Raw genomic sequence first — 12491 nt, forward strand, 5'->3', positions numbered from 1 at the left:
AATTTTCATGAGCAAACAATGTTAATTTTCCAAGGGAGATAACCTGACATATTTTTTGAATAAACAGTTATCTTTCTTTGTGGCAACTGTCGACCTTACTCGAGGTGTTCAATATTAGAAGAAAACATGGGAAAGAAAAGACAGCAACAGAAGAACACAGAAACTGAAAAATCTGCTCCACACAAAGTTGACAAAAGTACAAGTCTAAAATACTAGAATAAACACATGTTCCGATATATTTTTTAAGATAATAATCGATGATTCAGCTACTTTGTTGTGTCGCCCCGCTAACAGAAATGCCATTATGGGTTATTTCGCCCCCAAAACCATTTCGCCCTTAATAAAAAAAAATGCTTTTTGGATTTGATTGATTGATTCTTCTTCTTCTTATGGTATCCAGTTATCCATCAGATTTTTCATGATTACTAACTGCTGCGCATGCGTAGGATAATAATAAATAAATATTTACAAAATAACAGTGCCAAAAAATAAACAAACAAATACTAACATGACATGTGGTTAAAACTATTTACATAACTACTAGGTTTACTGTTCTATATTGTAGAGAACAGTAGGTGTTAACTGTTCTCTAAAAATATTTAAAGTGGGCGAAAGTACTACCTTTGGAGGTAGTACATTCCATTGTGTAATAGTATACGGAAAAAATGAATATTTGTAACAATCTTTAACTGTAAGTAAGTGTCTGTAAGTTTGTGGATGAAGTTGTCGGGTTCTATTGTCTGTTGGTATGAGTAATGTTGATGGTACAGCGACAATATGGTGTACAATTTTATAAAACATTATAAGTAGTTTTAAGTCTGCGTTGTTGTAAGGTAGGCCAATTTAAAGTATTGAGCATGTCTGTAACACTACTGGTGTTGTGATAACGATTACAGGCATATCTAGCAGCCCGACGTTGAACCATCTCAAGTTTATTGCATTGTTCAGCAGTATGAGGGTTCCAAACCGAGCAAGCATATTCTAGTTTAGGACGTACGAGTGCTAGATATGCCTGAGACTTAATGTTTGTAATGGATGTTTTCAGATTTCTTTTTAGAAAGCCTAGGCTTTTATTAGCATTACCAATGATGTTGTTTGTATGCTGTGTCCATTTCAAATCTGATTGCAGTGTTACTCCAAGATATTTTGCGGAGGAGACAGCTTCTAAAGTGTGGCCGTGAAGGATGTAGTCGTGTTTGATGGTATTTTTCTTGTTTGAGGCAGTGAGAACTGTACATTTGTCTGGATGGAAAGCCATCAGCCAGTCTTCTTCCCACTTTGCAGCAGCATCAAGATCTTCTTGGAGGCTATCACAATCTTTTTTAGATTTGATGCTTTTGTATATGATGCTGTCGTCTGCGAACAGTCTGAGTTTTCTGGATTTCAAATATTCTGGTAGGTCGTTAATATATACCAGGAATAGAACTGGACCCAGAACTGTTCCCTGTGGGACACCAGAAGTAACTGGAGCAATGTCTGATGACTCTCCATCCAGAACAACTGTTTGTGTGCGGTTTGATAAGAAGGCAGAGATCCAGTTAAGTGTTTCATTTTGTATACCGTAGAAATGTAGTTTGTATAAGAGTCTTTGATGTGGGACTTTGTCAAAGGCTTTGGCAAAGTCCATAATTACAAGGTCTGTTTGGGTGTTATTGTCTGAATTTGAAGCTAGTTCTTGTATGAAGGATAGGAGTTGAGTTTCACATGATCTAGAGTGTCTGAAGCCGTGCTGAAGGTCGTATAATAAGTTATTTTTTTCTAGGTGGTTAATTAGGTGTTTAGTAATGACATGTTCCATAAGTTTGCAACTGATACAAGTGAGAGACATTGGTCTGTAGTTTACTGCGTTATATTTTTCCCCTTTTTTGTATGCTGGTCCGACATTTGCATGTTTCCAGTCAGATGGTATACAGCCAGTTGTAAGTGATTTCTGGAAAATGATGGTGAGGATTGGTGCCGTTATGTTTTGAAGTTGTTTAAGTACTCTGCCGCTGATGTTATCTGGGCCGGTGGCTTTGTGCGGATTGATGTTATGCAGGAGTTTTTGTATGCCAGGTGTGGTAATTGTGAGTGATGGAATGACTGGATGGGGACTTGGCCCTTTATCAGGCATATTATTTGCCGTTTCGGTGGTAAAGACGGATTGAAACTGCTCATTTAAAATGTTAGCTTTTTGTTTTGTATCAGTTGTTAATTGGCCCTTTTTTTTTTAGGGGTGCAACTCCACTATTGTCAGTTCTGATTGATTTAATATAAGAGAAGAGTTTCTTTGGTTTTGATTGGTTGCTGTAACTAAGGTCCGGGTCATTTGTTGGAAGGTCAAGGATCATTTTTTCTATATATGTACAATAGGCACGTCTTTGTTCTTGTTGTACTTGTTGTTTTAGTTTTTTATATTTTACTATATGCTTTTTGTCCTTTTTCATTTTAGAGTACAATTTATTCTTTTTATTTATCATTTTTCTGAGTTTGTTGTGCACCCATGGAAGTCGATGTTTATATGTTAACATTTTATGTGGGATGTTTGTATCTATTGATTTTGTGATATTGTTTTTAAATAAATCCCACATTTCATTAATAGTACTATTGTTGTTATTGTTCATAATAGTAAGCTCTTCTAGTGTTTTTTGTAGATCTGCTTCTATATTTTCCCAGTTTGCTTTGTCATATTTTAGTATTTTTCTGGGATGTTGTCTAATTTTTCGTAGCCAAGTATCTGTTTCTGTATAGACGATGTCGTGGTCGCTTAGTCCTAGTGGTGGAAGTGTGTTTACTTTGTTGACAGTTGTTGGATTGTTAACTAGGATTAAGTCTAGTATTCTTTCTTTTCTAGTTGGTGTATTAACTATTTGTTGAAGGTTAAAATTTTCTAGTAGTTCTAAAAGTTTATTGTGATGTTCAGCATCCGGTTTACCGGGTATGACCTGAGGTATAGACCAGTCAACATAACCTAAGTTAAAGTCACCACCAATCATAATATTAGTATTTGATGATTGGTTAATTCTACTAAGTGATAGTTCTAGTTGTTGTAAGGATGTTCCTTTATCTGATGGTGGTCTGTAATATGCACCTATTAATAAGTTTTTACTACCAGTCATGTTTATTTGAGACCAAACTATTTCACAGTCAGTTTTAAGTTCACTTACTTCTGTGCTTATAAGTTCTTTATTAATGGCAATACGTACACCTCCATGACTTTGGTTATTTTTATTTGGTGGTCTGTCTGATCTATAGACATTAAATAGTTCTGATGGAAAGAATTCATATGATGATATATTTTTGTCTAGCCATGTTTCAGTGCCTATAATTATGTCAGGTTTAGATGAATCAATTAACTGATTGAGATCTTCTTTTTTATTTCGTATAGATTGAAAGTTTATGTTAAGTATCCTGATAGGTTTATGATTTTTTGTAGTGGCTTTTTGTAATGTTTTGACTTTTGGTTTTGATTTAGTCTTAGCCAAAGGCGATGAAGATGCCTGAGGAGCACCTAAGCTGTTATTGAGTGATGTATCACTCATACTCCAGTTACTACTAGAATTTAATGATATGCTTGATTAGTTATTGAATAAGCTAGTGGAAAAATTTGGCATTCCACAATTCGTGTTTAAAACCACTGATATGCTTTTTCTTGCTGTCAGTTTGTTCTGGTATGGAAGCCAGAGTGCCAATGCAGGTAATAAGACAATCGTTGTCAGTTGTCAAACATAACAGCTTACTTCAATAATTACCTGCTGGGAAGATCTCAAACTTCTTTCCGAACTTATTTTATTTTGGTACCTTCTGGAGGAATAAAACATATTTGAAATTTATTTATCTAGATCATGCTAGGCCTTAAAACTTTTCCAGATGCACAGCTTTGTATGTACTATGGTTAAATTCTGAGGTAAAAATATGGCCATTTTAGCCAAACACATGAACCTTAACACGATTAAAGTTTTTTTTTTCTTTTTCTGCAGAATGTTTAAATTAAACTTAAGTTGAGTTAAATCTTCAAGATGCCCCTCTCAGATAACAGCTGTTCATGTAGTGTATTGATATTTACACAACAATCAGTTATTTAAAAAATGTTATATCCAATCTATTTCTGTTTTATTTTTGTTTTTAATATTACAAATGCACCTAAATCAATTGTATCCAGCGACACAGGTCCATACCTGGTACAGGAGTAATGGTCAAGCTATTTCTACAATAAATAGAAACAAATCCGCAGACTACCATAATATAACCATCGAACATTTCATATATGCTGGAGATTATATCTTATCCGCCCTTACTCAACTCATCAACATCATATTCTCAGAAGGAGATATACCAACAATTCTGAAAATAGGACTGCTTTCTCCTGTATTTAAGAACAAAGGCAGCAAAAATGGTGCATTAAACTACTGAGGAATAACTATTTTACCCGTAGAGAGCAAGATAATTGAAGCCATCATTAGAGATCGGATACAACCAAAAGTGCAGAAGGTGCAAAACCCAACTCAAAGAGGATTCACCAAAGGATCCTCCCCGATGAATGCACCCCTACCTGTGGAGGAAATGTACCTAATTCTCCCGGGAAAAAAGCAAAACGGTAACCTAGTCTTGTTGGACGCAAAAGCTGCCTTTGACACTGTGGTGCACTCACATCTATTCCGCAGGGTATATCATGCTGGGATTCAAGACAGGACATGGACAACCATTAGGAGTCTTCATCAAAACGCAGAAAGTAGCATAAAATGGTCTGGAAAAACATCAGAGCGTTTCACAGTAGGCATGGGTGTCAGGCAAGGAGGCATACTGAGTACAGACCTGTACAAGTTATACATCAACCCTCTGCTAGACCACTTCCAAAATACAACCTACGGCATGACTATCATGACTATAGGGAATGTCAACACAAACAACACCGGATGTGCAGATGATATCGCAATATTGAGTACGCAATCAACTGATGCTCAAATTATGGTCAACATGGCCCTTGATTTTGCCAACTCAGAAGGATACCAGCTGCAGCCAAAGAAAAGTGTAGTAATTAAAATAAGCGGAAACAGCAATAACACCAAAATGGAAGAAGACAACCTGATGATGGGTAACACACCTATGCCTAATGTTGAGCAGGCTACACACCTTGGGATCATCAGAACTACAACTCAGAAGAACAATATACAAAGTAACACCAACCAAAATATAACAAAGGCAAGAAGGAGTGCATACAGCCTACTTGGAGCCGGGTTCCATGGACACAATGGCTTGGACTCTGAATCGCTACTGCATATCTACAAGACGTATATACTCCCTGTCCTACTATACGGAATGGAACTACTAACCCCATCCGGTAAGCCTCTTGAACAACTTGAGATCTTTCAAAAAAGAATGCTTAAACAGATACTATCGCTGCCAACAAGATGCCCTGATCCAGCAGTCTACATACTCACAGGAATTCTTCCGGTTGAAGCCCAAATTCACATTTCTTTAACAATATCTGCCATCAATCAGAAGAGAGTACCGAGAAAAAGCTTGCCAGGAGACAACTGACAGTCTGCAGTGAGGATAGTAATAGCTGGTTCATACACGTCAACAAGCTGCTACGTCTATACGATCTCAGCGAAGCAAACACCTACTTGGCCAACCCAACAAAGAAAACTCAGTGGATCACATTGATAAAGAACGCTGTGATGAAATACTGGAGCATCAAAACTGTACAAATATCTGAACTTTACTTGGGCCTAAAGTACCTGAGCAGTCAAAACCTCATCAAGGGAAAACTTCACCCAATCCTCCGAACACATGAGTCACTCCGCTCTAGACAATAGCAGAATCCCTACCAGATTACGCCTTATTACTGGAACTTTTGTACTTCAAACAAAACGGATTCAATTCTACAGACAAGAAACAGACCCGACCTGCCTGCTTTGTGGGTTACATGAGGAAACGCTAGAACATTTTGTAATGCAATGCGAGAAGTTAAAGTCCGTTAGAACGGTGATACTTGAAGAGGTGAATGACATATGGCAAAATGAGATGAATAATACCATAAGGTTCCACGACTTGGACATTACAACGCAAATGCAAATGGGGGGGTAGTGTTACCATTGACTCTGGGTCATAAAGCACCAGATTGCCTACATATTCATAGTGGACATACTTTTAGATTTTACCGTACATATACTTTTATCACAATATACATGTAGTAATTTCGTATGAACACTGAAGTTTTAGATTTTTAAGAGCAAACATTTTTAAAACATAGAGCTTTAAATACGTATTTTAACCAGGCAAAGCCGCTCTCTCTATATATATATATTCAGTATGTGAGGACATTCTAGATTTTAGATTATAAACAATTAATAAGATGCCGTTTTTATATATTAACACAAAACCCGTGTGGATAGACTTGTTTTAACATTGATAAAAATCGCCATGAAATTTTAATCATAACACACATGAATTTTAAAATGTTGGGAGGTGTCTTTGCGGATTGCAAACATTAGCTTTAGTGATATTCATATATGTAAATAATGTACATAATGGTGGAAGGATGATCCAAAAAATTCATGGATATATTATGGTGATGGGACCCACAGACACAGCACCAATGTAAATAATGAGCACCGCCACCCAAAGCACCTGTTCAACACACAGAAACTGTGTGGTTCTCCTTTGAAGGGGGTAAAGATACAGAGGTAAGGTAAGGTCTTTGTTGTATGAAAATGAAGCAATTGTGTAATATACATGTATGCCATTTAACAGCAGTATGTTCTGGTGACTGGTGTATTGAGATGCATATGACTTAAAATTCAATCAGCCTTGTATTCTTTCAGGTAAAAAGACCTACTCTTTACCAACAGCTAAAGTAGATGATCATGACCAAGATTTAAAGGTAATTAAATGTTCTGTTGTTTAATGAAGTCAATAAAACTAGTTTAGACCCTGAGCTATTGCAAGTTTGCAAGTTTGTCCAAGGTTGCTTACTTTTTTTGCCACCTCTTTTGTCAAAACTACATCACTCTCAATTTTTTCTGCAAATTGGCACTGGCATGAATATATTTTTGTTAAGAAATTATAAACTTTTTTTTTCTTCTTGCTTACAATTAATCTCTCTCACTTTGTAGCAATGTAAGCTCATTTCTTATAACTCTATGCATCTGGTTATATCCAACATTGAAATAAATGAAAACAAATGACTACATTGTTAAAATTTCTTTTTGTTGACAATCATGTCACTTTTGTTGTTTTTTGCAGGTAAATATTGGGGAACACCTTAATATTAACAGACAACACTGTTTGGTCAATATATATACATTTAAACTCCAACCTAAATTTATAATTGCCTATTTAATTACATTTCATTTTTTATTAGCTCACCGGGCACTTGGCGTCCGGCGTTAACTTTTACAAAAATCTTCTCCTCTGAAACTACTGGGCCAAATTAAACCAAACTTGGCCACAATCATCATTGATGTATCTAGTTTAAAAAAAGCTAAAAATAGAACATAGGGGTAAAATGCAGTTTTTGGCTTATAACTCAAAAACCAAAGCATTTAGAGCAAATCTGACAAAGGGTAAAATTGTTTATCAGGTCAAGATCTATCTGCCCTGAAATTTTCAGATGAATCAGACAACCCATTGTTGGGTTGCTGCCCCTAAATTGGTAATTTTAAAGAAATTTTACTGTTTTTGGTTATTATCTTGAATATTATTATAGATGGAGATAAACTGTAAACAGCAATAATGTTCAGCAAAGTAAGTTTAACAAATAAGTCAACATGACCAAAATGGTCAGTTGACCCCTTTAGGAGTTATTGCCCTTTATAGTCAATATTTTACCATTTTTCGTAAATCTTAGTTAACTTTTACAAAAATCTTCTTCTCTGAAACTACTGGGCCAAATTTTATCAAATATAGCCAGAATCATTATTAGGCTATCTAGTTTAAAATTTGTGTTTTTTGACCGGTCAACCAACCAGGATGTCAGCCATGGCTAAAAATAGAACATAGGGTAAAATGCAGTTTTTGGCTTATAACTCAAAAACCAAAGCATTTAGAGCAAATCTGTCTAAGGGTAAAATTGTTTATCAGGTCAAGATCTATCTGCCCTGAAATTTTCAGATGAATCAGACAACCCATTGTTGGGTTGCTGCCCCTAAATTGGTAATTTTAAAGAAATTTTACTGTTTTTGGTTATTATCTTGAATATTATTATAGATGGAGATAAACTGTAAACAGCAATAATGTTCAGCAAAGTAAGACTCAAAAATAAGTCAAAATGACCAAAATGGTCAATTGACCCCCTAAGAAGTTATTGTCCTTTACAATCAATTTTTAACAATTTTCATAAAATTTGTAAATTTTTACTAACATTTTCCACTGAAACTACACGGACTAGTTCATTATAGATAGAGATAATTGTAAGCAGCAAGAATGTTCAGTAAAGTGAGATGTACAAACTCATCACAATCACCTAAACACAATTTTGTCATGAACTGTCTGCTTCCTTTGTTAAATTCACATATATACCAAGGTGAGCGACACAGGCTCTTTAGAGCCTCTAGTTTAAAAATTGGGAAATGAAAGCAATCTTTACCTTACGGTGCTCACACACACTTTTAATGGACTGGTGAGTGTGAAAAAAACTTTCTTTTACCTATAGTGCAGATTTTAAGAATTTGTAATGAGTTTAACAATTGAACTTTATTTTCGTCAAATTGTATGCTGAAGTTCAAATTCATTTAAATTTATAATTATACATTGTACATGCATATGAGGTAATGATTGCTTTTGTTCTATATTTTTTTACAGATAAGAATACCACAAGATTTGGAAAAGGAGATTGTTGATGTGATTCAGGATGATTATAAAGAGCTGAAAATTACAAAAGACCTGTCCAACAGACTTACAACCAAAAAGCTCACTGTATGTTAACTTTTATTATCGTGGTCTGTTAATTAAGTTTAAGAATAAGAAACTTTCTATCACATCATACATTTTGCTTTGAGTATATTTGGAACAGAGAAAAGGAACCTGAGTGCAATTGTTTCCAACCTTTTCTATGGAAACAAATTTGCAACCATTCTGTACGTGAAAAGAGGCCTAATTTTCCTAATCTAGATTGGAAACTTCCTAAATGAATTGATTTTAAGAAAAAGTCTAAAAATGGCCATGATATTAAGTATACTTCAAAATTATAAAAATGTTACTAATCTTTGAAAGAGGGTTCAAAAATTGTGTAATCAACTCCTCCTACATTTATCAAACAGATCCCTGAAAATTCTCTGGAAGATTGCATTATATTGAAGATGTGCACCTGCTATTATGGAATATTTCAAGAAATATTATATTTCACATATTTTCAATATTTCAAAGCTTATAATATTTTAGCAATCTCCATTGCTTTAGAAACCTTCTACACACCTGGTGATTCCAGTCTAAGATCTATTTATTTTTCAGGACATGTACACCAGTCTATTTGGCAATAATTCCAGTTGTTGATCTATTTATTTTTCAGGACATGTACACTAGTTTAGCTGGAGCAGGATTTAGTCATTCACAGATAGAACAGACTATGACCAATACAGTATTACATGGAGGAGATCTTATTGATGCATTAGATTGGCTTTGTTTGAATTTAGCTAATAGTAATTCTTTCTTTAATTTTTCAACACAAATCATTTCTCAAGTCTAAGTTTATTGGTATATAATATCACACACTACATACTATTACATACTAGATGCAAAGTGACAAGTATGAAATATACTATAAAATTGCTTTTATCTTAGACGTTTCATCTACTCTTATTTATATTACAAAATGAAGTTAACCTTAAACACACCAATCACTGTTAATTATTTGTATTGGCATATACTATATTTTTATGCTTTCACCTTAAACACATCTTTTAAAGCATTGATTGATTTATTGAGCAGTAAACAGTAAATTCATATTCAGGATAAAACAGGATGTCATACAAAATGCTGGTCTTAGTGCTATACTAGTGTGCTTAGTGGCAATTTTAACATGGTAGACAAGATAGTATCAGTTGACAGGAAAACATTTTCTCTGTACAGATCATACCTAAGCAGAGCATCTTTTATTACTCATAAAATGCTGTGTGCTTTGCATAATAACAACAAATACCAATAACACTTTGGTTTGAAAAAGATAGGAATAATTCAATAAAGCCAACAATCTTTTGTACTTGAAGTTAATAAACAAAAAATATGTCACTTGAATTTTAGTGAACGTGAAAGGTTCATGTGTTTGTAGATCAGCTGCCTCAAGGATTTTCTGACACACTAGAAAAGGAAGAAGTCAAGAATACGTACAGACCAAAATTTGATGACCAGCTTACTGAACAGAAAACATTGCTGCCATTATCAACTGCGAAAAAGATAACAGCTGAAAAAACAAATACAGATGAAAAACCACATGGAGTATAGCAGGATTATAGATAAATTATGGGGTTGAAAACTTTGAATCAACACACAAAAAATTGCATAAGCTTATGATTAGTTGAGCTATTTTTAAATAAGAATTATCTGAGTTTTATCTATATGTCACAAAAACTAATTCCCTTTTAGAATATAGGTTGTTTCATTTTAAGGGATAAATAATTTTGAAAAAAATGTTTTTTAAATTATTTAATGGTACAATGAATTTAACTATTTAACACATAATAGGATTGTAAACAGGGGACAGATCTGAATGTGTTTTAATCATGTTTATTACTTTTATTTAACTTTATTTGTATAGAAAAATAATAGTGTACTAAATTGTTAGCATGATCTTCTCAGAAATCCTCCAAATCATCTACAATGAAGGACTGGATTCTACAGTATACGGAGAACAGCTCTGATGAGAGTCAATCTGATGAAGAATCTGACCCAGTAAGTGGACTTTGGAGTTTACAATATCAATTTATTTTGTTTTACTTTCGAATTCAATTCCTTGGTGTTAGGCATTCTGTTTCATTGACTCAGCTTGTCATGCCTTTTATCCAAATGCATACTTGTTCCCTTTTCACAACACAAAATTTGGATAAAGAAATGTATATGTTTTTGGATGGCCTAGGACATTGAACTTTTTATCCCTTTGACCAGAACTTAAGCTCATCATTTATTTTAGGTTGGATATGAATGCTGGCTAGGTAAAGGTCATGCCTTTGAAAAGGTTGCCAATTTCAAAACATCCCTTGTGAGTGACCTAACATTTTCAGCTTTTGACAAATTTGAATAAATGAAACTGAGGTACATTTCAGAGTTGAATATAAACTATTTGATTTTCTGAAAAGTTGTTTTGTCCTTTGAAAAATGAAGATTTGTCAACCTTATTGAGTCATAAAAATATATTTATTTCAGAACGAAAAATATCTTGAGCTAACAGCGAAGCTATTGGACGCCAGAGAAGAAGCAGTTCAAGCTAAACTAGAGGGAGCCAAATCTAGACAGAAAGAAATATCAAATAATATTAGAAAACTTGTTCAAGGTACATTTTTCATTTATGGTAAATGTATATGTAATACACAGAAACTTTGCAAAAAAAAAAAAATTGGAAGCAGAATTGAGGAAATTTGGTAGATGAATTGATTTTTGTTCTATCCATAATATTGTAAGCATCCTCAGTATTTTTATTTGAAGTAGAAAGCTACAGCTATTACTTGTGTAACTGTTAGTTCAAAATTCTATGACTATAATTTTGCCCTTTCTTAAAGGATAAGAATAAAAACAAACTGGAGGGGCCTGAAGGTTTTACCTTACATAAAATGGGGAAAAAAAGACAGGTAAGGGATTAAACTAGTTGTCAACTTGATCAATTGACAAATATTTTTTTCTTTAAATAAAAATTATGTTCTTATATGTTTTAGAAATGAATGCCATAGAGGAAGATAGCAGGTTTAACCCAGCAGTAAAGATAAAAGACCTAGAAAAGGAAAAGATTAATGAATCAGGTGATCAAGGACAGGCATCAACAGTTATACAGTCACATGACACACCATGTGATCAAGGACTAACAGCATCACTTAGTCAGTCACATGACATACAATCTTTACCATGTCAGCATGATGAATCACCAGATGAACAAGAGGAGTCAGAAGACTTTGGTGATGCATTTACTATGTTTGAAAATCAAGCTGCAGAAGAAAAACCAAAAGGTAAGAAATACAGTTGTGTTTTATACCCCATGGAACAAGTACACAGGGTTATTATAAAATAAACTGTTTTTAAAATATATATATGTTAAATAGGGGAGTTTGATCCACATTTCATGGTTTTTCTGAACATGAATATTTCATGGTGATCTTTTGACACATATTATTGTTTTCTTAACAATTGCAATTTCTATTTCAAGTGCCATTTTAACTATGAAATACTGACCAATGTATAAGAGTTTTTAATGTGAAGCTGCTTTTTCTTAAGGCATGGTTGATTTGAAACTTATGAATATATTTATAAATGTGAGGCATATAGTTCATTTAATGAAATAAGCATCATTAGGTTAAAAAAATGAG

General features: G+C 34.0%; 1 protein-coding gene across 1 annotated transcript in view; it reads left to right on the top strand.

Moving 5' to 3' along the window:
* Window positions 1–36: 36 nt before the first annotated feature.
* Window positions 37–12491, top strand: part of LOC134685125 (ATP-dependent RNA helicase dhx29-like) — a 32105-nt gene continuing 19650 nt past the window's right edge. Inside the window, exons 1-8 of the mRNA XM_063544589.1 lie at window positions 37–196; window positions 6807–6865; window positions 8785–8898; window positions 9491–9620; window positions 10250–10416; window positions 10777–10869; window positions 11341–11467; window positions 11847–12134. Coding sequence (XP_063400659.1) covers window positions 127–196; window positions 6807–6865; window positions 8785–8898; window positions 9491–9620; window positions 10250–10416; window positions 10777–10869; window positions 11341–11467; window positions 11847–12134 — 1048 coding nt within the window. The 5' untranslated portion in view covers window positions 37–126. The remainder of the gene's footprint in view (window positions 197–6806; window positions 6866–8784; window positions 8899–9490; window positions 9621–10249; window positions 10417–10776; window positions 10870–11340; window positions 11468–11846; window positions 12135–12491) is intronic.

This window comes from Mytilus trossulus, chromosome 9, assembly GCF_036588685.1.
Source record: "Mytilus trossulus isolate FHL-02 chromosome 9, PNRI_Mtr1.1.1.hap1, whole genome shotgun sequence".
In the NCBI taxonomy this organism is placed as follows: domain Eukaryota; kingdom Metazoa; phylum Mollusca; class Bivalvia; order Mytilida; family Mytilidae; genus Mytilus; species Mytilus trossulus.